Here is a 27,365-nt window from a genome sequence, read left to right on the forward strand (position 1 = left end):
TTCTGTTGCCAAGGCTGGAGTGCAGTGGCTGATTGTAGTAACCTTCAATTCCTGGGCTCAAGCAATCTTCCCTGCTCAGCCTCCCAAATAGCTACGACTACAGGCATGCACCATCACAGTTGGCTAATTTATTTTATTTTTGTAGAGACAGGGTCTTGCTATGTTGCCCAGACTAGTCTTGAACTCAGCCTCAAGCGGTCCTCCTGCCTCAGCCTTCCAAATCACTGGAATTACAAGCATGAGCCAACCATGTCTGGCCTTATTTTTAATCAGTAAGTAAAAATTGTATTTACTTATGGTGTACAACATGTGTAATTCATAACTTTTTAGACAGTTTTTCACTCCGTCACCCAGGCTGGAATGAAGTGGTGCAATCACAACTCACTGCAGCCTTGACCTCCTGGGCTCAAGCAATCCTCTTGCTTCAGCCTCAAGTAGCTGAGACTACAGGGGCATGCCACTACATCTAGCTAATTTTTTATTTTTATTTTTTGTAGAGATGGGCTCCCACTATGTTGCCCAGCCTGGTCTCAAACTCCTGGTCCCAAGTGATCCTCCCACCTTGGCCTCCAAAAGTGCTAGCCTGATTTGCCTAGTCTAATAACTTCATATGAGAGAATAATCTTTACCTGTTTCAGCCTCTGTTATTTTCTGTTAAATATAGCAGAGTCTTGTGCTAATTAGAAGGACTGTAATTCGGCTAGGTGTAGTGGCTCATGCCTGTAATCCCAGCACTTTGGGAGGCTGAGGTGGGCGGATTATCTTTTTCATTATACATTTCATTATATTGTATTGTATAACACCGCCCCTAAATAAAGACAACTGGTAATAGTTCATTTGTGTTAAACCAAAAAAAAAAAAAAAATAGCAAAGTCCTCTGTTATGATAACAACAGGAAATACTGGCTGCTATGAGTTTTCATCCTAGGTCTTCCACCTGCTAAATGACAGACTTTGAATAGTGTTAATCTTCACACTATGCTGTAATTTTGCAATTATTGAGATAAGTCGCAAACCAAACATTACACCCATTTAAGTACACAATTCAATGGTTTTTAGTATATTTATGAAGTTGTGCAACCATCATCACTATCAATTTTAGAACATGTTCATATCCCAGAAAGAAACCCCACCTCAACCCCTTAGCCCTAGGCAACCACTAATCTACTTTCTGTCTCTATACATTTGCCTGTTCTGAATATTTCATATAAATGGAATAATACAATCTATGCTCCTTCATAACTGGTTTCTCTTCTAGAATGGTTTCAAGATTCATCTGTGTTGTACATGTATCAGTACTTCACTGCTTTCTGTTGCCAAATGAAATTCCATTGTATGGATATACCATACTTTATTTATCAATTCATAATTTTTTTTTTCTTGTTTTTGAGATGGAGTCTTGCTCTGTTGCCCAGGCTGGAGTGCAGCAGCACAATCTCAGCTCACTGCAACCTCTGCCTCCCTGGGTTCAAGTGATTCTCCTGCCTCATCCTACCAAGTAGCTGGGACTACAGGCATGTGCCACCACCCCCAGCTAATTTTTGTATTTTTTAGTAGAGACGGGGTTTCACCATGTTGGCCAGGTTGGTCTCGAACTCCTGACCTCAAGTGATCTGCCAGCCTCAGCCTCCCAAAGTGCTGGGATTACAGGCGTGCGCCACTGCGCTCAGCCCTCAATTCATAGATTGATGGACATTTGTTTCTGTATTTTTGGCTATTATACAAATGCTATTATGAACATTCATGTGCAAGTTTTCATGTGGACATCATTTCTCTTAGGTATATATGTGAGTGCAACTGCTGTGTCATATGGTAACTCACATGGTTTGCCATTTTGAGGAGCTGTGAAACTGTTTTCCAAAGGAGCTGCACAATTTTATATTCTAATTGACAGTGTCTGAGGGTTCCACTTTCTCCACATCTTCACTAACTCGATATTTTTTTTTGATTATAGCCATCCTACTAAGTATGAAGTGGTATTTCCTTGTGGTTTTCATTTGCATATCCTTGATAGCTAGTGCTATTGAGCATTTTTCATGTACTTTTGGCCATCTGAACATTTTATTTGAAGAACTACTGATTTACAGCCTTTGCTTATTTTAAAAATGGGTTGCCTTTTTATTACTGAGTTGTAAGAGTACTTTACATAGTCTGGGTACAAATCCTTTTTAAGATATGATTTGCAAATATTTCCTCCCAATCTGTCGATTGACCTTTCACTTTTTTGATGGTTTAAATTTCAGAAGTTTTTTCTTTTGACTAAATCCAACTTATCTACTTTTTCTTGATTGTGCTTTTGTTGCTTTTTTTGAAGGCCTTGCCTAACTAACACAGAGTCATGAAGATTTATTCCTATGTTTTCTTCTAAGTGCTTTATAGTTTTAGCTCTTACATTTAGGTCTATGATCCATTTTTAGTTCATTTCTATGTATGATTTGAGAAAGTATCCAATTTCATTCTTTTTATTATTGCTAGCCTGTTGTCCCAGCACATGTGTTGAAAAGACTATTCTTTTGTTTGAGACGGAGTCTCGCTCTGTCGCCCAGGCTGGAGTGCAGTGGCGCAATCTCGGCTCACTGCAAGCTCCGCCTCCTGGGTTCACGCCATCTCCTGCCTCAGCCTCCTGAGTAGCTGGGACTACAGGCACCTGCCACCACGCCTGGCTAACTTTTTTGTATGTTTTTAGTAGAGATGGGGTTTCACCATGTTAAGCCAGGATGGTCTCCATCTCCTGACCTCGTGATCTGCCTGCCTCGGCCTCCCAAAGTGCTGGGATTACAGGGGTGAGCCACTGCACCCGGCCGAAAAGACTATTCTTTACCTATTAAATGGTCTTCACACTGAAAGGTAACTGACCATACATACATGTGAGGGTTTATTTCTGGAACTTCAGCTCTATTCCATCGATCTATGTCTCTTTTTACACCAGTATTTTACTTTCTTGATTACTGTAGCTTTGCAGTAAGTTTTCAAATTGAGAACTGTGAGTCCTATAACTCTGTTATTTTTCAAGATTGTTTTGGTGATTCTAAGTCCCTTGAACATCCATATGAATTTCAAGATTCACTTGTCAATTTACGTAAAGAAGCTACCTAAAATTCTGATAGGGATTGCATTCAATCTGTAGATCAATTTAGGACTAATTCCGTCTTAATATTAACTTTTCCAGTCCATAAACATGGGATTTCTTTCCATTTACTTATTCTTTAATTTCTTTCAACAATTATTTAAGTCTTTGGAGTGTAAGTTTTGCATTTCTTTGGTTCAATTTATCCTAAGTATTTTGTTCTAATGCTATTATAAATAAAATTCTTTTCTTAGTTTCATTTTGAATTATTTGTTCAAAGATATAGAAATAGTTGATTTCTCTATATTGATCTTATAGCCTGGAACCTTGCTGAACTTATGCAGTTCTAATATGTGTGTATAATAATATGTTGGGTGTGTGTCTATTCCTTAGAATTTTCTATATATTATACATAGAGAACAAATAAATATCATTTATCATATAATCTGCAAATACAGATACACTTACTTTTTTCCTTTCCAGTTTGGATGCCTTTTCTGTTCTTGACTAATTACTCTAGCTAGAACCTCTGCTAGAATAGTAAATAAAAATGGCAAAAGTGGGCATCCTTGTTTTACTCTTGTACTTAGTGAGAAAGTATGTTGAGTATGGTATCAACCATAGATTTTCATAGATGCCCATTACCAGGCGGAGGAAGATCTTCTCTATTCCCAGCTTGATGAGTGTTTTAAACAAAGGGTGATGGATTTTGCCAAATGATTTGGCTGTGCCTACTAAGATGATCATGTGAATTTTGTCCTTTACTCTATTGATAGATATAGTGTATTACACAATTGATTTTCAAATGTTAAACCACAATTGCATGCTTGAGATAAATTCCACTTTGTCATGGTGTAAAATCATTTTTATATATTGCTGGATTTGATCTGCTAGTATTTTATTCAAGATTTTTATGTCTATATTCCTAAATGATACTGATTTTTAATTTTCTTATGCTGTCATTGGTCTTTGTATCAGGGTAATGATGGCCTTCTCACCAAAATCTCCACTATTTTTGAGAGTGCTCTCAGGCTTAAACTTCTCCACACTCTGTTCCAAATAAAATAATTTGCTTTAGGGAAAATTTCAGAGCTCTCTATTCTTATGACCTGCCTCTCCCCCTGGGCAAAATTTCTTTTTTTTTTTTTTTTTACTTTTCTTTTTTTTTTTTGAGACAGAGTCTCACTCTGTCACCCAGGCTGGAGTGCAGTGGCACGATCTCGGCTCACTGCAACTTCCGCCTCCCAGGCCTCCGATTCTCCTGTCTCAGCCTCCCAACTAGCTGGGATTACAAGTGCCCACCACCACACCTGGCTAATTTTTTTGTATTTTTAGTAGAGGCGGGGTTTTATCATGTTGGCCAGGCTGATCTCAAACTCCTGACCTCAGGTGATCCACCTGAGGCGTGAGCCATCGTGCCCAGCCCCTGGGCAAAATTTCTAAGCCACTGCTCTAGAGCTGGGGCTGGGAACAGTGGCCCTTCTTTTAGAGTGACATTCCTGCTTTATGAGCAGGGTGCTAGATAGAGACATGACCCTGTCTCAAAAGAAAAAAAAAATCCTACAGTAAGTATCCTTGTGTAAACAGCTAGCTGTGTACTGTATTTCTATAGAACAGAGTTCTCTAACTGCAATTCCTGAGTTTAAAGGGTATCCACATATGAAATCTACATGTTTGCCATATTGTTCTCCAGAAATCTATCATTTTACACATCTAAGTGTATGAAAGTGTTCCCCAAACATCTCCAACAATCTTTAAATTTTTTAAAACAATCTTCATCTTTAAAGTTTTTTGCCAACCTGACAGTTACAAGTTTATGTTTTCCTTTTTTTTTTTTTAACAGACAGGAAGGCAGGGAAATCTCACTTTGTCACCCAGGCTGGAGTACACTGGTGCAATCATAGCTAACTGCTGCCTAGAACTCCTGGGCTCAAGGGATTCTCCTGCCTTGGACTCCCAAAGTGTTGTGGTTACAGGCGTGAGCCACCACGCCGGCCACATTTTCCTTTCTTTCTTTTTTGAGATGGAGTCTTGCTGCGATGTCCAGGCTGGAGTGCAATGGCGCAATCTCGGCTCATTGTAACCTCTGCTTCCCGGGTTTCCCTGCCTCAGCCTCCCGCGTAGCTGGGATTACAGGTGTGCACACTAATTTTTTTTGTATTTTTAGTAGAGACGGGGTTTCACCATATTGGCTAGGCTGGTCTTGAACTCCTGACCTCAAGTGATCCACCTGCCCTGACCTCCCAAAGTGCTGGGATTACAAGCATGAGCCAGCGCGCCAGACCTACATTTTGCTTTTTTAAAATATAAAGTTATATTTCACTTAATACTAGTATGACTGAGCTTTTAAAATATGTTTATATTACAGACTCAATTGTGTCACCCTCAAATTCATATGTTGAGGCCCTAATTGCCAATGTGACTCTATTTGGAGATAAGGCCTTTAAAGAAATAATTAAGGTTACATGAGGACATAAGAGTGGGGCTATAATGTTTTTTTAATTTTTTTTTTTTTGAGATGGAGTCTCGCTCTGTTGCCCAGGCTGGAGTGCAGTGGAGCCATCTCAGCTCACTGCAAACTCCGCCTCCCGGGTTCAAGCAATTGTCTGCCTTAGCCTCCTGAGCAGCTGGAACTACAGGCGCCCACCACCACACCCAGCTAAATTTTGTATTTTTAGTAGAGATGGCCAAGACCATCTTGGCCAGGCTGGTCTTGAACTCCTGACCTCGTGATCCACCCGCCCTCGGCCTCCCAAAGTGCTGGGATTACAGGCGTGAGCCACTGCACCTGCCCAAGTGGGGCCCTAACCTAATAGGGCTGATGTCTTTATAAGAAAAGGAGACACCAGCAATGTGTGCATGTGCATGCAAACACTCAGAGAAAAGGTTATGTGAGGGTACAGCAAGAAGGCAGCCATCTACAGGCCAAAGAGAGGCCTCAGAAGAAACCAAATCTGCTGATCCCTTTCTAGATTTTAGACTTCCAGCCTCCAGAACTGTGAGAAAATAAATTTAAAGCCACCCAGTCTGTGGTATTTTATTATGGCAGCCCTAGAAAACTAATACAGTTTGAAAGCCGCTTAATGTTTTTAATATGAATTACCTATTAATATCATTTGGTCATTTATCTACTGAATTGTATTTTTCTTATTGACTCATAAGGCTTTTGAATACATGAATAATCACCCTTTAAACACCTTGTAAAAATATATTCTAAAAGATTAAAAATGAAGCCAGAACCCTTAAGACCAGTCAGTAACCATCAATACAACTGAACTTAGGATCCTATACCAATACATCTAAATTACTCTTCTGCTATACAGAATTTACTCTCAAAATATCCAGCCAAATTTTTACTTGATAGAAAAACCACCGAAAAAATTACTCAACTCAGTTAAGACCCGTCACAGTTAAAAACAGGTCAGTAAAATAGCAAATCACTTTTTCATTTTTGTGTGTGTACTTTTTTTTTTTAACAGCAAATCACTTTGAATTAATTAAAAATTTAAAAACAAAGCCAAATAATTTGCTTTTCTCTATTTAACTCTAGGAGAATTTAGTTTGTTTCTTTTTTTTTTTCCCAGCAGTCCATTCTTTATTGTAGAACAATATCCTACCGTATGGATGGACTGTGCCACGATTTGCTTATCCAATCACCTATGGATGCATATTTGAGTTGTTCCCGTTTTGAGTTTTTTATGTCTTTAATTCTTTGTTTTGTTTCAGATACAGTCTTGCTCTGACACCCAGGCTGGAGTGCAGTGGTATGATCTCAGCTCACTGCAACCTTTGCTGCCCAGGTTCCAGCGATTTTCAAGCCTCAGCCTCCTGAGTAGCTGGCACTACATGCACCTGCTACCACACCTGGCTAAATTTTGTATTTTTAATAGAGACAGGATTTCACCATGTTGGCCAGGCTGGTCTCCAACTCCTTACCTCAAGTGATCCACCAGCCTAGGCCTCCCAAAGTGCTGGCATTACAGGTGCGAGCCACCGCACCCAGCTGTTATGTCTTTAATTCTATTTTACTTACTAAAATTCCTCCATGAGACATACAGAGGTTCTCTTGGTTCCTGATGAAGGTTGATATTATCCCACAACAGCTGAATATACACAAGTTTGCTATCCTGGGATAGAGATGACAGAGGAAGCTAAAAGAAATCAAAAGAAAGTATTAGTATCCCAAGAATAACAATTACCAGTAGATCTAGTGAAGCTTGATGATATAAAACAGATGAGTCCTTTTAAAATTCTGGACCTAAAATTCAGAGCCAAAATTTTAATTTTTATTAATGTCTGATGACAAACGTTATTATTATTTTCTGAGGTCAAGGTTTCTCAGTGTGACTTTTAAGGAATGGGATGACAATTTGCTAACTGGCACAATGGTTGTAGAAAGATTAACCACCATTACAGCAAATTTTAAGGTCAAAGTGTAAGAGTTTCTACTACCTTACCAAATAATTTTGTTTCACCTACCTAATCAAATTAGAGTTTATAGTACTTTAAGGGAAGATTTTATTTTGCCCCATGTATATGTTTGGGGTCTGAGTGTCTTATCAATATTAATACTATAAAATAAGGCACTCTAGGAGCTCACTGTCTCTAATGGAATCAGGATCCCAGTATAAATAGAGTTGGGGCTTTTAAGTCAGACAGCCAGAATGTGACCTTGGGTCTCCATCACTTCTTAGGTATGTCACCTTACAGAAATTACTAAATTTCTCTAACTTTTAATTATAGCATCTGAAAAATATGGATAATATGAGTCCTTTCAAATAAGGTGGTTGTGAGAATTGCAGCTGGGAAAAGAACAGTTAAGAATAATAGCTACAGCCGGGCACAGTCGCTCATGCCTGTAATCCCGGCAGTTTGGGAGGCTGAGGCAGGTGGATTGCCTTAGGTCAGGAATTCAAACCAGCCTGGCCAACATGGTAAAATCCCGTCTCTACCAAAAATACAAAAATTAAGTGGATGTGGTGGTGGGTGCCTGTAATCCCAGCTACTCGGGAGGCTGAGGCAGGAGAATCACTTGAACCCAGAAAAAGGAGACTGCAATAAGCCAAGAACACGCCATTGCACTCCAGCCTGGGCAAGATTTTCTAGCTACACTTGCAGACAGATATGACCTAATAATTGAGTTTAGGCCAAGAAAATATATGTGGAAATATTATCTACAACTCCAGGAGCTATCTCCTTAAGATAAAAGACATACTCTCCCCTCCATCCATTTTTCTCCTAACTGCTGGATAGAAAGTAGATGTGACAGCTTGGAGGTAAACAGCCATCCTGGACCAGAAGCAGAACTTGGAAATGGAGGTTATGCATAGCTAAACAAAAATATAGAAGGATCTTAGGTTCCTAACACTTTACCATTCCAGGACTGCTTATCCAAACTTTTAAGTGAGAGAGAAATAAATCTGTCTTGTTAAGCTACTGTTGTTGTATACTTTCAGGAGCTTGAAGTTAAGCCTCATCCTACCGAATACTAACGTTAAGTATAAAAGTTGGCACCCTACCTGTACACCTTCATTACAATGTTCAGATGTGAGGATAAGTCCTGGCAAGTTACTAGGAAGGTCCAAACGTCTGAAATACCAAACGAGGTTCCAGAAAATGATTGGATGTTGATTGATGAAAGAAGACGTATGAATCACCTGATCACCTTCATTTTCTAGCAAAGATTCAAGTTCTTTACGGAGTACTAGAGGACTCAAGTAGGGCACAGAAACAGGGGCAGGATTGGGTCTTTTTCCTAAAGGCTCCTTAAAAAAAATACAAAAAGAAATTAATATTATCTGTTTAAATCTGTACGCTCAAGAGCACTTCTCAATGAGATAATACCTCTCTATCCTTTTTAAATCAGTTATTTTAGGACCATTGCTACATGCAGGAGAATATGCTAATGAATGAAAACCTAAAACAGGAAAAAAATACTTAAGTACTGTTAAGTTAAATCATTACAAAAGAAAATTAATCAACAGACTCTTTAAAACATGTTCTCTATCACATTGAGAGCAATGGCCTGAATGTATTAGGTTTTTTTCAATTTTTATAAGAAATATTTGCATTTCAGATGCTTTATAGTAATGTACGTGTGTAGAAACTGTGTGACATTATCTTCCTCCTACAACTCTGAACTGATGGGGAAATCTTTTGCATTAATATTCTTTGTTGACTTAACTCACTTTTACAACTGATTGCAACAAAAACTGAAGGAATTAAAGAAATAGCATTTTTATAATTCAAAGAAAATAAGAAATGAAAAAAGACCCAACCTAGACTTTGTGAGTTATGCAAATTATAATCAGGATAAAATGTTTAAGACTCTCTCATTAACAGTGAGTCCCCCTGGTGCCTAGACTGTGGTCTCCAAAACCATACAAAAAGGCTACTAGAGTTGTGTCAAAAGGACTAATGAGCTAACTTGTAGGGGCTTCTAACTGACCAAAAAGAATAATATAAGCATGAACAAGGATAAAAACAGCAATAGATATACAGATAAATGTTTAAGGCATGGTAGTGTGTGCCTGTGGTTCCAGTTATTAGGGAGGCTGAAGCAGGAGGATCACTTGAGCTCAGGAGTTTAAGAATAGCCTGGGCAACAAAGCGAGATCCCCATCTCTAAAAATTAATTACTTAATTAAACATAAATGTTGAAATCAATGAGCTCATAATGATACCCTATTCCCCCAAATTAACTGATGATCTTGGAGAATGACAGGGACTCAACTCGCTATTTTGAAAACTCTAAATAAAAGGAAAAAATCAAGCATTTAACCTGCCTTTCCACTATAAATTTTATCTTTAGAAAATCTAACAGAAGACATAAGGAAGTTTCTGTTATATCTAAGCCATATCAACCAAGTGCAATACACTGACTTTATTTGATCCTGATTCCTCAAGCTACAACCCACAAGCACATACACATGCTACACATACACAAGCACACACATGCATTTGACATTTTTGAGACATTCAGAAATTTGAACAGACTAAATAACCTGATAATATTATTTGGGTTTTTTTTTTGGTATGATAAAAGCGGTGTCATATTTTTCTAAAGTCCTCATCATTCAGGGACACATACTGAAATATTTACTAACAGAATATGTGATGTTTGAAATTTGCTTCAAAATAACCTCAAAAAAAGAGAGAACTGAATGAGAATATACATAAAAGAAGAATGCCATAAACTGAAAATAACTGAAGCTAGATGATGGGGGACTCATTATACTGTTTCTTTTTGTACATATTTGAAATTCTCTACAATAAAAAGTTATTTGTTTATGGAAAAACTCTTATCACTTCTCATGTAATTAAAATAAGTCCACTACAGAAGAATTCATAATGTTCTACTATATACTTAGATGTGTATGCAGTATAATTACAATGTTGTTGTTGTTACATACCACAACTTCCTGCAGACTGTTTGGAAGACTAACTGTTGAAATGCCATGAAACGGTCGCTGGGTAAAGTCAATATTCTGCAAGGGGCCTCCAACACTGTGACTTCGAGTCAAAGACACATTTCGCTTTGATAAACTATTAGGCACAGATGAAATTTTCATAGTTTGGACATCTCCACTGGCTCTCTTTATTTCATCACTTAAAAATAAATGTAGAAGAAATGCTATGTTCATGTTGAAAAACAGTCTAAATCTGTAGAGCTAGAGTATTTTCTACAATGGACCTTGAGTATACTAAATATATCTAAGAAGAATCAGCACCACCGTGTAAGAATTGCATTTCCTTCAAGCATTTTTGTAAAACTGGTCAGAAAAACAGGATGGAGTAGATGGTTCTGGTGAGGGGTGGGAAGATGACATATTGTAGATATACAGGTATTATTTTAAAAAGACAAAGTACCCATTCAGTTGCTTTACTCAAATATTATTTCATCTTTATTAAACAAAATTACCTAGAAGTATGCTATATGCAAATAAGTACAATAAAGACACTGACAAGTACTTAATCTCTACTAGGCCACGATCCACCTAAGGAGAGAGACCTAATCATATTTACTTTTTTATTTTTAGAGCTTAGCACAATATTTAGCATACAATAGAGTCTCAATAAATGTTTGATTCAATTAGTATTTAAGGGTCAAGTGTACATTTCACCGAAAGAGAACACTTCGCCTCTGGAAATTGGCAATGACTATATTAAAGGGGAAATATTTTACTGCTGAGAAGTTCATTTTGTAAAAGACAACTGTAAAATATTAAACTTAGTTCAAAAATGGTTTATCATCAGATTCATTCATTAGCTAGTTAAACACTATGTGGTAATAAGAAGTTAAGATGTACTCTTAAATGTCAGAACTTATGCCTGTATGAGTCAGGTTGTCTTTAGAGACAATTTTTACAAGGGTACCCCATTTATTACTACATAAAGAGGTCTCTGTACCCTTTGATACCTTGGTTCAACTGCAGAGCCTGTTTCTTCAGTTATGATCTGGTTATGTTTTGGGAAATCCATAAAGTTGATCAAGTCAGGTTCTGCTAAACTGGATACAGGTTTGTGCTCCAAGGATTCATTTGCCAATGGAATGCTTCCACTTTGTAAACTGTCACCAGAGGTGCTTGGTTTCAGGAAAAAGCTACATACGGAAAAGGGGGGAAAAAAAGAGCCTTTAAAAATCCTCAAGTCTTCTAAAATTCTATCATATTTAGAATCATTTTATTGATAAAGCAGTCATTAATAAAATTATATATAATCCAGAAGGAAAACACTGCCTATTTCCAATACACACACTCACTCTCTCTCTCTCTCTCTCTCTCACACACACACATTCCTGCTCTCATTTTCTCTTCCCCTCCTATCCTAAACTTTTCAAATACAAGGTTGGAAATGGTCCAATAAATGATATTCCAATTTTTGAGAACCACTAAAGAAAACTATGAAGGAAGAGGGAAAGCAAAATATTTTATTAATTTCCTGAGTTAAAAAAAAAAAAAAGAGCTGCAGTAGCAGCATTTTAAGATATATTAACCTATAATTACTTATAATGTCTTTTATCACTTATAAATCTCCATCTTGTTTCTAGTCATTTCTTCTCTGTTCGTTGTTGTTTTATTTACATCTTATCTCTCTCCTTCTCTCTTTGGGTGGGACTCGAGGAGGGAAGGGCCTTGCAAGGAACATATAGAGAATTTTCTGAGGTAATGGTAATGTTTTCTAAGGGTTTAATTTGCACAAATGCATGCATTTATTCTTCAAATGGTATGTTTAAGATTTGTACATTTTGCTGTATATCAATTTATCTCAAAATAAACAAATTGTCAATAAATAGTGAACTCTAGTTAATGATATGCATATCAAAGTCTTTGGGGGAGAAATGTATTAATATCTCTATCCTACCTTCAAATGAATAAAAATTTAAGACAGACTGGTGGAGAGACAGACAGACAGGTGATAGACTAAGTATAGTAAAGTGTAAATTGAAGGATGCAGGGGTAGATATTTGTGTGCTTATTGAAAAAAAATCTTTATAATTTGTCGTAAGCTTGAAATTTTCTATAACAACATATTCAGGGGATAGACTTAATAATGCTCCTTTATACCCAATTTGAAAAATATAAAATAAAATGCTTGTCACAATAGCTTAAAAACACAATTAACTCAAAAAAGTACAGGACTTATGGAGAATAATTTAAACCTGTGTTAAAGGACATAAAAGAAGATCTGAAAAAAAATACAGAGACATACCAGGCTCACAGATAAGATAATAATAATAGAAAAGCCAATTTTCCCCAAATTAACCTATAAATCTCAAAGAAAACTCTAGTTGGATTTTTTTTTGAGGACCTCAAACTTATTCTAAGAATTCATAGGAAAGAGCAAGCATACAAAAAATAATAACAATAAAATCCAAGAGCGGGAACCCTTCTAACCAGATATAACACAAAGACCAAATGATGAAAACAACATGGCATAGAAAAACAGCAAGAAAATGCGGAACCAAGTGAGGTACACATGGGAACTGAAATATGATAAAGGTGACACCACATATCAGTGAGCAAAGGACAGGTTACTTAGTAGATAATATTGGGATAACTGGATTGTTATATGGAGGAAAACTAAAAGCTGGATCTCTACCATCATATATAAAAAGTAGAAGAAAGATATATTAAAGACCTAAACATCAAAAGTAAAATATAAGCAAAAATGTTCAAGGATAAAAATTTCAGGTCCTAGGGATAGGGAACAACTTTAAAAACAAGATTCCAAAAGTACAAATTGCAAGGTAAAAAATGAATGGATAATGATATCAAAATTAATGCTTTCAAGTAATTAATATCAATAATATTCAAGTCAGATCAACAAGAAAAAGAAAGATCAATAGAAAAATAGGCAATGAATGGCCAGGCACGGTGGCTGATGCCTGTAATCCCAGCACTTTGGGAGGCCAAGGCGGGCAGATCACAAGGTCAAGAGATCGAGACTATCCTGGCTAACATGGTGAAACCCCGTCTCTACCAAAAATACAAAAAAATTAGCCGGGCATGGTGGTGGGTGCCAAAAAAAAAAAAAAAAAGAAAAAAAGGCAATGAACATAAGCAGCCAATTCATAGAAAATGCTAGAGCAGGCCAGGTGCGGTGGCTCACGCCTGTAATCCCAGCACTTTGGGAGGCCAAGGTGGGTGGATCATCTCAGGTCAGGAGTTCGAGACCAGCCTGGCTAACATGACGAAACCCCATCTCTACTAAAAATACAAAAATTAGCTGGGCATGGCAGTGGGTACTCCCGGCTACTCGGAAGGCTGAGGCAGGAGAATCGCTTCAACCTGGGGGGCGGACGTTGCAGTGAGCCAAGATCGTGCCATTGGACTCCAGCCTGGGCGACAAGAGTGAAACTCTGTCTCCAAAAAAAAAAAAAAAAAAAGGCTAGAATAACAAGTAATGAAGAGAGTCAAATTTGTCAGTATTGAGACAAACTCAAACAATGCCAAAATTTAAAAAGTGATAATACCAAATGCTAGTAAGGCTATATAGAAATGAGAATTCTTGGGTACTACTTGTGGGAGTGCAGCCGTCTAGGAAGCAATATTTTGTGTTTAGTAAAATCATGTACGAAAATGACCTTACTCCAAGGATTATTGTTTTCTTAGAGAAACTACTTTACAAGCCCAAAACGGGATATGTATTTTGCAGTGCACTGCATTACCGCCGTGATGTTTGTAGTAACAGAGAACTGAAAGCAACTGAAGTATCTAACATTAGAATAATGGATAAGTAGAAAGATATATTAACTTCCTGTAGAAGAAAAGGAATAAACTAGATGTACATATAGTAACTCAGATTTTAAATTGTGTAATAAAAAGAAATAAATTTAGATATATATCACACTTAGCAGAGTCAGTGTCTTGTAGAATGAGGGAATGAGGGTGGGAATGAGGAAAGGAAGATAAACACAAGAGGGCCCTTGCACAAGCCAAAGATGATAGTGTGTCAGGAATTAAAGAGTATGATTTGACTTAGCTCCACTCCTGAAGCTAAAAGAAAAAACAGAGAAGAAATACCTCTACAATTAAATGGTGTGATCTCAGCTCACTGCAACTTCCACCTCTTGGGTTCAAACCATTTTCCTGCCTCAGCCTCCTGGTTGCTGGGACTACAGGCATGTGCCATGGTGTCGGGCTAACCTTTTTTGTATAGATGGGGTTTTGCCACGTTGCCCAGGCTGGTCTTGAACTCCTGACCTCAAGTGATCCGCCTGCCTCGGCCTCCCAAAGTACTGGGATTACAGGCATGAGCCATCATGCCCAGCCTAAATGTTTTTGTTTTTTTTTTCCTGAGACAGAGTCTCGCTCTGTCACCCAGGCTGGAGTGCAGTGGTGCAATCTCAGCTCACTGCAACCTCCGCCTCCCAGGTTCAAGCAATTCTCCTGCCTCAGCCTCCCGGGTGCCTGGGACTACAGGCGCACGCCACCACACCTGGCTAATCTTTCGTATTTTAGTAGAGATGAGATTTCACCGTGTTGCCCAGGCTGGTCTCGAACTCCTGAGCTCAGGCAATCTATCTGCCTTGGTCTCCCGAAGTGCTAGGATTACAGGTGTGAGCCACCACACCTGGCAATGTATTTTTTTTAAAGCAGCTAAAGGCAGGAAATAAAAAGTTCAATTTGTTCCATAAAATGAATGGAATATTAAGTATAATTCCTTAGGTCAGCAGAGAGTTACCAAACTCTCAGTTATTTAATGTATAATTATAGATCAGCTAGTCTCATTTCTATTGCCTAGACTTTGGTCATTTCACTGCACAGAATACTACTAGGAAGTGCAAGTGACAAGAGAAGAGTTGAAGCCTTTTTTCCCCTTTGTTTCTTCTAAAATATATACTCACTGCAGCTTCAAACTGCTGGGCTCACGCGATCCTCCTGTGTCAGCCTTCCTAGTAGCTGCTACCACAGGTGCACACTACCATGCCCAGCTAATTTAAAAAAATCTTCTGTAGAGACAGGGTCTTGCCATGTTGCCCAGACTGGTCTTGAACTGCTGACCTCAAGCAATCCTCCCACCTGGGCCTCACAAAGTGTTGAGATTACAGCATGAGCCACGGAGCCCAGCTGATAATCCTACTTTAAATAAAATGGAAAAGTAGAGTCCCACATTACTAGTATTTGCTACTCAAATACTGAAGGTGAAGGATAGACAGGAAGGCAGACCTGGAGCATACCATGACTATTTCGCTCTTCTCCCAGAAGTCATGTTTTTTGAGGGTACTTACTTCTTGAGAGAGCTTTTATAAGACTAACCTTGCAGAACCTCTCAAATCTTTGAATTCTATATTGAGAAGAGGCAAGAAGTTGCTTTTACAGAATGGACAAGCTGTATTCAAATTTGAGTCATCTGCTGTCCATCCAGCCATAATTTCTTCATCATAAACTAAAGCTCCACAAGCTCTACACTGTGAACAACTGGACATCAAAACCTAAAAACAGAAAAATGCAGACACTGAGAATGTTTAATAAAAATTAATCTTAACAGGAATTCTCTTGAGGTAATAGGATTGTATTTACTCTATTGATCAAATTTGGAATTATTAATAACAGCCCTTTTATTTCACAGGTAAACTACTAGTTCAATGTCTCACTTACATAAGACATCAAGCAAATTCAACAAAATGACTTATTTTATTATACTGTCCACAAGGGTATCATAGAATCCTGTTAAATGCCATTCTGAAATAAAAATATGCTTACAGCTACTTTATCATGAACTGAGTATAGAACTTTTACCTCCATTGCACAATTCTGATAGATGCTAGACATGCTGGTATTTTGAGAAGAACCATGATCTGATTTTTCAAAGTCTTGCCCTTTCAGGCCTCTTGGAAATGGAACTTCACCTACAAAGGAATAAACACTGTAACACCTTACGTAAGGAGTGTCCTTGTTTTTTGAAAATGCATGCCAAAGTATTTAAGGGGGACATATAAAAAAGTCTGCAATTGTTTTTCAAGTGGCTCAGTATAAAAATGTATGCATACATAGAAAGAGATAAAGTTAACAATAGTTAATTAAATCTAGGTGGAAAATACATGATTGTTCATTATACGATTCTTTCAACTTTTCAGGACATTTGAAATTTTGTGTTTTTTTTTGTTTTTTTTAGACGGTGTCTCGCTCTGTTGCCCAGGCTGGAGTGCAATGGTGCAATCTCGGCTCACTGCAACCTCTGCCTCCCGGGTTCAAGTGATTCTCCTGCCTCCGCCTCCCAAGTAGCTGGGATTACAGGCGCACGCTGCCACGCCCGGCTAATTTTTTTTGTATTTTAGTAGAGACGGGGTTTCACCGTGTTGCCCAGGCTGGTCTCGAACTCCTGAGCTCAGGCAATCCACCCGCCTCGCCTCCCGAAGTGCTAGGATTACAGGCACGAGCCACCATGCCCGGTTTGGACATTTGAAATTTTTATAGTAAAAAGTCAGAGAAAAAGAACTGAATTATAATTTTAAAAAGTAACATGGAGTAAGAAACTTCAATGACACATCCTAGGGATTCTCAAACTCTGGTATACATCTGATTCACCCAGAGAACTGCTTAAAAATACACATTCCCAAGGCCTCATCTCACAAATTCAGTCTCAGAAGTTTTAGCGTTGGGCTTGGACATTTGCATATATTTTGAAACAAATTCCCCAGATTATTCTGATGCATGCCAAAGTTTGAGAACTAATGATATAATCCACAAATATATACAACTAAAAACAAAGGCAGTAGGTGACCACAGTAGTTATAAATCATACAATATCAGAATAGATCATAAGGCGGCTAGTATTAAAAATCTCTCAATCATCTCAACAAATGGGGCTTATTGAGCGGGGAGTTACAGGCATCTAAATTAAAATAAGCAAAGACAGGCCGGGTGCTGTGGCTCATGCCTGTAATCCCAGCACTTTGGGAGGCCGAGGCAGGCAGATTGCTTGAGCCCAGGAGTTCGAGACCAGCCTGGGCAACATGACAAAACCCCGTCTCTTAAATAAAAAAAAAGCAAAAACTATTATAAAGCAAATGAAGAAAGGATAATCCTTCCCCATACCTGTTGGATAATGCAGTTTTCCTACATCTCCACTACTGCTGCTACTGCCAAGACTTGTGTTGCTCTGGGTAAGTTCACTGGGGACCAACCCTGAGATACTTGTGTTAGGCGATATATTCTCCCCCAAAATATGGTCTTCTAGGCCAGCCGGGAAGCTGTAGTCTCTATTAGTTTCCTCCTTTAATTGAAAAAAAAAAAAAAAAAAATTCCACATACATAAATAATACCTTCTCCAATGGGAATATACTCACTCTACCCTTTTCAGAATTAAACTCTATAATCCTTAAGCAAATCATCATCCCCACACTTTTCCAAAACCGTGAAATCTCCTCACTATTATTTGGAATTTCCCTTCCATATTCTAAGACATTCAAGCCATAAGCAACAATACTTTAAAAAAGATCGTGGTGTGCCTCAGGTGTATGTGGGAGGTCCGGGTGTCTCTCAATATTGAATCTTACAAAATAACAGAATTCTAGGGAGCTCACTGTCTCCAATGGAATCAGGAATCCCAGTACAAGTACAGTAGGGGTTTTTGAATCAGACAGCCAGATTGTGGCCTTGTTCTCCACCATTTATTAGATATGTAACCTTACAGAAATTACTAAACTTCTTTAACTTTTAATTATGTAATCTGAAAATATGGATAATATGAGTTGTTTCAAATAAAGCTGCTGTGATAATTTCAGCTGGGAATCTGAATGTTCAGAATAACAAATATCAATATTAGAGGCACAAAACATGAAGAAAGTTTCAACACTGTAACTACGTAAGTGATTGTTGAAGCTTTGGGTAGAAAACATTTCAACAATCAGTTTTTTTTGCTTTAAAAACGAAAGATTTGTGTCTTCCTTGTTATAAAACCATGTTATATGATTTTTAAAAATTAAATACAGATAAGCAAAACAAGAAATAAAAAATGCTTATGATATCAACAGTCAGAGAATATAATCAAAATATTGATATGTATCTTTCTAGTCATTTAGAACATACATATAAAATGATATAATAAATCTTTACAAATTAGAATATTGTTTTTAGCCTGTACTTCTTATGTAATTATTTTAATGTCATTAAATTTTCTTCTAATTATTTAAACCCCTGTGAACTAATCTGTTTTATTGATATACTATTATGTATTTACTAACTCCCCTGTTGCTTAAACATTCGAAATGCTTCAATCTTATATAAATTACATTGGTAAATTCCTCTATTTTTACATACACCTCTAATTATTTCCTTAGATTAAACTCTGGATGAAAGTTAAAAACATTTTATAGACTTTTTATTCATTGCTTCATTTGTAAATATTTATTAGGTATATCCTATTTGCCTTTTGCCAGGTACTGCTTACTGGTGCCAGGGATGTAACAATGAAAAGACAAGACAAGATCCACAGTGACTTGGAATTTACAGTGTCATATATTCCAAGTCCAAATATCCCTGTGTAATGTACTTTTGTTTTTAACAGTTAGATAATTTTTGGGGAGGCAGGGGAGAAAGGGTCTCTATCACCCAGGCTGGAGTGCAGTGGTGTGATCTTGGCTCACTGCAACCTCTGCCTCCTGGGCTCAAGCTATCCTCCCACCTCACCTTGTGGAGTAGCTGAGACTACAGGTATATGCCACCACACCCAGCTAATTTTTGTATTTTTTTTGTATAGATGGGGTTTCACCATGTTGCCCAGGCTAGGCTCAAACTCCTGGGCTCAAGCAAATGCCCACTTCGACCTCTGAAAGTGCTGGGATTACAGGCATAAGTCCTCATAACCAACCTCAATAAAATTTCAAAAATAAAATGAAGGCTGGGTGCAGTGGCTCATGGTTGTAATCCCAGCACTTTGGGAGACCTAGGAACACTTGAGCCCAGGAGTTCAAGACCAGCAAGACCAACATAGCAAGACCCTATCTCTACAAAAAATAAAAAATTAGCAGTCATGGTGGGGCACTCGTGGAGTCCTAGCAATCAGGAGGCTGAGGCAGGAGGACTGCTTGAGCCCAGGGGGTCGAGGTTACAGTGAGCCATCCCTGTGCCACTGTATTCCAGCTTGGGTAACAGAGCAAGCCCCTGTCTCAAAAAATAAAATGATACACTTTTTTTTTTCTTTTTTATCATAATGCCAGATTAAAACACTTTGGAAGCTATTTTATTTTGCCTTCCCTTGACTGACCTCGTAAGCTCTTTAAATACAAAATAGTTAATTTATAATGTTCAATACTATACTTTTAATTCAATTATTATTTTGTCTATAAAGTATTCCTTCAAATGGTATAAAAGTCTTCTATGTCTAATTTCTTTTCCCATGTCTCTAATTCCAATTTAGACCTTTTACAATCTGAAATTGATTGTATTACCTTGAAAGTACATGATGCTTTAAGCTTCCAAGCCATTTCACATTATTCTTTCAGATATACTCTTCTGACACTCTTCTTACAGCTTTAACCCCAAATGTCAAATTTATCCTTCAAATCCTAACTTAGATATCCACCTGCTTTGCTTTTTTTCTGGATAGCTCCCAACCTGAACCTCTTTTCATATATTGTTCTTTGGTATCTTCTCCTGAGATATTGCTTCTAAGGTAAGAGCATAGACTAGAGCCAATCTCTCTGACTTCAAATCATAGTTCTACTATTCCCTAGTATCATCTTAAGAAGCTAATTAGCCTCTCTGAATTTCAAATATCATCTACAAAATCAGGATAACAACAGTACCACCCTCATGGGGTTGCTATGAAGATTAAACAAATACATATGTTTGTATATATTCATATATAAAACCAGATATATAGCTTATAACAGTACCTAGGACATACTGTTAAATAATGAGAGCAAACATAGATATCTGCCTTATCTACTAAAGTACTCAAATATTATACAATTTCATACAAGGTGAAATTTCAATTTTTTTCTGTAAAACAAACAAAACTTACCCACTTTCGTTTTTACGAAAAGATCTAATGATTAACTCTATGTATAACTTTTTTTAAAGAATTATTTTTGCCATGTGGTATGAAATCTATGGATTAAGCTGCAGCTTGACTTTATATGTATTAAGGAGATTACATAGGTAAAAATTATTTTAAAAGTGAATGCTACACAAATATAACATGGCATTTTTATTAACTTCAAACACTAATCATTAGAGCTTTCAAAGAAATAATATTTTAGTTTAGACTAGTCTATGGAATTATAAAATGGTCCCGATATTCTATTTCTACATTATTAACTTCCTTACATATATGGTCCAAGTTACTTCAAGAAAGAAACCAAATATGCATAGTTTTTAAATATGAAAACCAAAGTTATTAGAACTCTCTTAATAATCCTTCATATATTTTTAAAAAGATATACAAACATTCCATATCAGATAGACCACACAAAATAGACTACAGATAGACTATTCTGTATCAGATAGACTATACAAAATATAAAAACCAAAGTTATCAGAAATCAGCCGGGCATGGTGGCTCATGCCTGTAATCCCAGCATTTTGGGAGGCTGATGCAGTTGGATCACCTGAGGTCGGGAGTTCAAGACCAGCCTGGCCAACATGGTGAAACCTCATCTCTACTAAAAATACAAAAATCAGCCGGGCATGGTGGCACACCCCTATAGTCCCAGCTACTCAGGCAAGAGAATCGCTCAAACCCGGGAGGCAGAGGTTGCAGACGGCCAAGATCATGCCACTGCACTCCAGCCTGGGCACAGAAATCTCTTAACAAGAATACATATACTTCTAGAAAGATACTATAAACATTCCAATAGCAGACAGACTACACACATAAAGCTTTCTTACCTCATCATCTGAGTAGCTGTAGGCAGATGCAACAGCTACCCACATTTTACTGGCTACTGTTGCTGCTTGTTTCATACCAGATTTTAGGACGTCCATCTTGGGCCCTGAGAGTATATTATCCAGCTTTAGCCCTGACAAAGAATTTACTACAGAACCCAACGAGCCATGTGGCGAAGAACGCACCAGCGCTGACAAAGAAGTTGAACGCTCTTTATGAGTTCGAGACGGGGTTTGCTGCTTGAAACGCCCAGTAAAAGTTTTAGACCTGGACACTGCAGGCGACCTCTTTTCACTTTCAGGATTTTCCTGTGTTGGTGAACCATGATCTAAAGGTAGGCTTGATCTCCTCTCTAGAGTATGAATAAATGCAGTAGTCATGCCAGACTCTCTGTTTTCCTCTCCGTGTAATTCCATACTAGAAGATTTACTACCTAGGGGACTTTTTAGGTTCATATAGCTTTCTATTTCATCAGCCAGATTACGTGCAATAACTGGAGAAAACAACTTATCTTCAGAATCAGGAGTTTTTCCCCCAGTACATTCAGTGGCTAAAAGAGACAAAGGATCTAGTCCAGTTTCAACATCTTCCCTCTCAACTGCCTTAGCAATACCATATAAACTACTTCTCTTATTCCTCAGATCTTTGGATACTGTTTTCAAGTCTCTGGACTGATTACTGTTACCATCACTTAGTAGACTCTCATATGTATTCTCTGTTGCAGTAGTTTTAGGTACATCATCAACCACAGGCTCAAGGAGTTCTTGGCTTTCCTCAAGCATCTCTGGCACCGGAGATGATCTGTGCTCAGGATTCCAAGTGCTTTCAGACACACAAGTCCTACTACCAGGTAGGTGACAGCTAACATTCTCAAAGCTATGGGTTCTTGCGATATGAAGTGGAGAAGTCTTAGGACATGTCAATGCTGCTGTGAGAATCTTGGCATCTGCTCCCATCATGATAGCCATTTCACTTGAATTCGAATCCAAACTACTCTTCTTAAGCAACATTCCTGCTCGACTTTCAGAACTAAAACTACAACTCCTCTCAGGAAAATGCTTTTGTCTTTTTTCTCCTTTATCACCATTCTTCTTGAGGTTAGTAGCTTCGCCAAAGACTGCATCTTCAACTGGATCTTGAGTAGAAAGCAGCACATTTGATATACTACCTAAAAGGGAAAGTAAAATATTAACAATTAATCTATTTTCCAAGTTAACTTTTATTAAAATGTGTATTGTTTTCCTGATTATGAATGTGACATATACTCAGAATAAAAGGTCCAGATTAGAGGCCATAAAGAAGGTATAAAAAAAAAGTGCACTGGAAAAGCTATTTAAAACTTGCCTCCCAGAGATAGCATTTTAATGTATAACCTGTCTTTCATCCTGTATTTATATAAACACCCATTTAAAAAAACAAATCATGCAACATATGATAGATGGATATACCTGTGTTCTTCACCAAAATACAGAAAAAGAAAGAATCTCTTCCATCTTAGTTTTGTATCCAATTCAACAAATACTTGCCAGGAATCTACTCTGCAAAAAGCAAATTTGTAATCGTATAGGAATTGTATATTTGCTATACTCAAAGTCTTACTGCTATAAAGTAAAAGAATCCGGAATGGAATGCTTAGCACTGGCAAATTCTAAGAAGGCTGATAAAATCTGAGTGGTTAAAAAATTATTCAGATATATCCATTTCTTCAACAAAGATTAAATGTCTACTAGTAGCCACCATATGAGGTGCTAGGAATACAAAGACAAATAAAACAGACATAATCCCAGCCTTCACAGAAGTCAGTCTTACTTGATCAGGTAGAGAAAAAACATGCTAATGGCCATAGCAGCTTCCCCCAGCTTTGGAAGAAGAAAGCAGTCTTTTACTCCTTGCTACCATACAATTTGTTTCACTCCAAGACCAAAAGCTATTATTTCCTATTTGAATCATTAGAACTTAAGTCTACCTGTTACGGACTGAATGTCTGTGTCCCCCAAAATCCACATGCTGAAATCCTAACCCCCAGTGTGACAGTATTAGGAGGCAGGGCCTTTGAAAGATAATTTGATCATGAAAGTGGAACCCTGATGAATGGGATTAGAGCCCTTAAAGAAGGAGAGCTCTCTCCTTCTCTGCTGTACGAGGATACAATAAGTTAGCAGTCTGCAACCTGGAAGAGGGCCCTCTGCAGAACTCACCATGCTAACACCCTAACCCTGGACTTTCCAGCCCCTAGAACTATAAGAAATAAATTTCTTTCTTTTCTTTTTTTTTTAAGTTAGGGTTACGCCGGGCATGGTGGCTCATACCTGTAATCCCAGCACTTTGCGAGGCTGAGGCAGTCGGATCACCTGAGCTCAGGAGCTCAAGACCAGCCTGGGCAACATGGAGAAACCCTGTCTCCACAAAAAAATACAAAAATTAGCCGGATGTGGTGGCACTCGCCTGTAGTCCCAGCTACTTGGGAGTGTGAGGCAGGAGAATCCTCGATTGCTTGAGCCCAGGAAGTTGAGGCTGCAGTGAGCCATGACTGTGCCACTACACTCCAGCCTAGGTGACAGAGTGACAGTCTGTCTCAAAAACAAACAAAGTTAGAGTCTTGCTCTGTCACCTAGTCTGGAGTACAGTGGTGCAATCATGGCTCACTGCAGCCTCAATCTCCTGGCCTCAAGCGATCTTTCCCTCCAGCCTGCCAAATTGCTGGGATTACAGGCGTGAGCCACTGAGTCTGGCAGATATAAATTTCTGTTGTTTATAAGTCACCAAGTCTATGGACTTGTATAGCAGCCTGAATTATTCATATTTAGGACTCTCATTTGTGTTTTTCTTTTCCTTTGTTTACTTTTTTATCCATTGCTTTTTACTGTAGTCACATCATTTGTTTTGTTAAAAAGCATAAGAATATCTGGGAGCTTCAAGGAAAAAAGCTGTCTTAGAAAAGATCTTTCTTTTAAACTTCAAGATTGATTTGAAGGTTCTTTTTAATCTTTCAAGTTAGTACTAATAATCATAATTATATCAATTAATCAGAATAAGCATTTAGAGATACTCTTTTAAGCCTTCATGGGAATTAAACTAACCTATTTTACAACTCAAAATATGTATCTGCTTTGAAAGCTGTTCCCAATATTTGAGAAACAAATCTTTGCAAATATTATTGGTTCTCATAGTATTTCCAAGGAATTTAACAGCACATTTTATTCAATGTTTTTAAAAAAAGTTTGCTATACTGACAAAAGCCCCATTATCCTCGCCCTTCGTTCTTAATATGAAAATAGTTAAAAGGGAAGGAAACACAACAGTCCACAGACGATGTCCAGTTCAATATTTTGAGAGGATTCTAAGCCTCTGACGAAGAAAACTCTTCCCTCCTTTTCCCCAGCATCTCTGCCACCAAGAGGTTGGGAAAATGGGATCTGCAATGTATATATCAATTATTTTCTCAAAAAATCTTTAGTCCCACCTCTTGAGCACTACCCAAACAAGTAATGAGTGAAACTCAGAGTCACAGTAAATACAAAGACAAAAGACTTTAAGAACAAGGAGTACTTTTACATTGGTTTAAGAAGTTGAAAAATTAATTTCTATAAAGTCATACAACAGATACATTTTCAGACAAGACAGTCAACTTTAGAAGAGTGAACTGCAGCCACCACTAATGAAGGGCAAAGGATGCAGGCCAATTCCATTGTGTTTGAAAATCATATACTTAGATGTGTGCCATAAGAGTCTTGGGAGGCCTATATATAATGAAAGTTGAAAACTCAAATTCAAGGGAGTCATACACACAGAGTTATTTAGTACAAACACTTAATCACAAATAAAAAGTGGCTTGGGGTACCTGTAACAATGGCCAAAATCAAAGACCAACTGGCATATCTGTGTAGAGGGGAAATGACGTGAATCTTTTTCTTCCATTTCCCTTCAGTGATAGGAATTAGCCTGCCACTCATAAGCCCTCTGGAATTTGATCACATCACTGCCTCTCTGTTCAAGATGCATACAGGAAGCCCTACAAGTACACTTTCTCATTATGTATAATGAGAAAGAGTGGCCAAACGGAGGACAGGCACCACAACAGGAAAGGGTATTCCAAATAACAATTAAACACACTAAATACTCCTTTTAAAAATCAAACACCTTTAAATAACAATATTTTCGATTTCTTTAGCCGATTTAGAGAATTCAAAAGTCCCTTCTGGCTCTTTAGCATGTTCGTTACAATTAAATAAAAAATTTAATGTCATTAAAGACACATATGAGTCTATAGAGGTATATTTTAAATATTTAATAACCAAAATGTAAAGACTCACCAGTGCTACTTTTCCTGCTGTTGATATCAAATATACCAGATGGAACTTTCACAATACTGCTGCCCCATGCAGGAGGTTCAGTAGGACTGTGAGGCTCTGGACTAGGTTGTGAATGTTTTGCCACAATAGCGGAGGCATCGCACACCTCTGGAAAAAAATATTTGGATGTTATCATTCCTACTTTTGCCAATATTAAACAGAAACCATATATTGACTTTTAGATATTGTATCTAATATAGTATTACTTTAGACACAAAATAAAATAGCCTGTGTCTGGTTTACTTTATGCCATAAATGCTGCCAATATTAACTGAAACAAATGCTTTGTTTTAGCATTCAATAATCCTAACATAAATGTTCTTTAGTGAATCAATTAAGTGTCTGGCCTTCAGTTCTCCTTCTCATCACTTGGCAAGTGGAGAGGGGCTTGCTTCTCTATAACTCTGGAGTATAAAATAAGTAACATTAAAGAAAGTACACTTTTGTGAAAGAGAACAGGAAGAGTGTCTAATATTCCTCCATGTTTTCATAAAATGATTACAACAAATTATCTCTACCTTAATGAGTCCTATAAAAACCGGGAAAAACCACATAGACCTTTTTTTTTTTTTTTTTTTTTTTTTTTTGGAAGAGTCTTGCTCTTGTTGCCCAGGCTAGAGTGCAATGGCACAATATCGGCTGACCGCAACCTTCGCTTCCCAGGTTCAAGCGATTCTCCTGCCTCAGCCTCCCCAGTACCTGGGATTACAGAGGTGCTGCCACCATGCCTGGCTAATTTTTGTATTTTTAGTAGAGACGGAGTTTTGCCACGTTGGCCAGGCTGGTCTCAAATGCCTGACCACGTAATCTGCCCACCTCAGCCTCCCAAAGTGCTGGGATTACAGGAGTGAGCCACCACGCCCAGCCCACATAGACTATTTTTAACCTACCAGTGAAAACTATGCACCTAGATATTTGAAGGACTGCTAGTGAAAGAGCCTTTTAGAATTAAAAAGGGCACTAAAATAGAAGTTTTGATGACTCAAAGTTTATTCCTGGTTCTGTCAAAAGTAGCTATGTAATTTTGGCAAATATCTCAATGGGTCATGCTTTCCTGCAAAATTAAGGGCTGACCTAAAGAGTCTCCAAAGGTATCTTACAGCCAGGTGTCGTGGCTCACACCTGTAATCCCAGCACTTTGGGAGGCTGAGGAAGGAAGATCACTTGAGCTCAGGAGGTCAAGACTAGCTGGGGCAACATGGCAAGACCTTGTCTCTACAAAACACACAAAAAATAGCTGGGCATGGTGGTATGTGCCTGTGGTCCCAGCTGACAGGGGACTCAGGCAGGAGGATCATATAAGGCCAGGAGATCAGGGCTGCAGTAATACATGTTCTCGCCACTGCACTCAGCCTGGGCGAGAGAGCAAGACCTTGTCAAAAAAAAAAAAAAAAAAAAAAAAAAAAAAAAAAAAAAAAAAAAAAAAAAAAAAAAAAAAAGAAAGAAAGAAAGAAAGAAAGAAAGAAAGAAAGAAAGAAAGTTCTCTTAAATTTTAAAACTTCAGAGACTACCAAAATTTACTTTATGTAAACAGTACATAGCATCTTAGGAGCCAGACCTTACATTTGTGAAAATTAATCATCAAAGCTATCAACTAAGATAAACTTTTAA

The 27,365-nt window shown here is 37.8% G+C and overlaps 1 protein-coding gene across 4 annotated transcripts in view; it reads right to left on the reverse strand.

The window, feature by feature from the left end:
* DENND4C (DENN domain containing 4C) overlaps nucleotides 1–27,365 on the reverse strand; it is a 143,993-nt gene that overhangs the window by 5,181 nt on the left and 111,447 nt on the right. For all 4 annotated transcript variants that reach the window (XM_032139385.2, XM_032139386.2, XM_032139384.2 and 1 more), the window contains 9 exons: nucleotides 25,716–25,862; nucleotides 21,405–22,570; nucleotides 17,610–17,787; nucleotides 16,311–16,420; nucleotides 15,828–16,003; nucleotides 11,486–11,668; nucleotides 10,479–10,674; nucleotides 8,586–8,831; nucleotides 7,100–7,217 (listed from right to left, as the gene is read on the reverse strand). In XM_032139385.2, the coding sequence (XP_031995276.1) occupies nucleotides 7,100–7,217; nucleotides 8,586–8,831; nucleotides 10,479–10,674; nucleotides 11,486–11,668; nucleotides 15,828–16,003; nucleotides 16,311–16,420; nucleotides 17,610–17,787; nucleotides 21,405–22,570; nucleotides 25,716–25,862 (2,520 nt within the window). The remainder of the gene's footprint in view (nucleotides 1–7,099; nucleotides 7,218–8,585; nucleotides 8,832–10,478; nucleotides 10,675–11,485; nucleotides 11,669–15,827; nucleotides 16,004–16,310; nucleotides 16,421–17,609; nucleotides 17,788–21,404; nucleotides 22,571–25,715; nucleotides 25,863–27,365) is intronic.

This window comes from Hylobates moloch, unplaced genomic scaffold (assembly GCF_009828535.3).
Source record: "Hylobates moloch isolate HMO894 unplaced genomic scaffold, HMol_V3 SCAFFOLD_19, whole genome shotgun sequence".
NCBI classification, from domain to species: Eukaryota; Metazoa; Chordata; class Mammalia; order Primates; family Hylobatidae; genus Hylobates; species Hylobates moloch.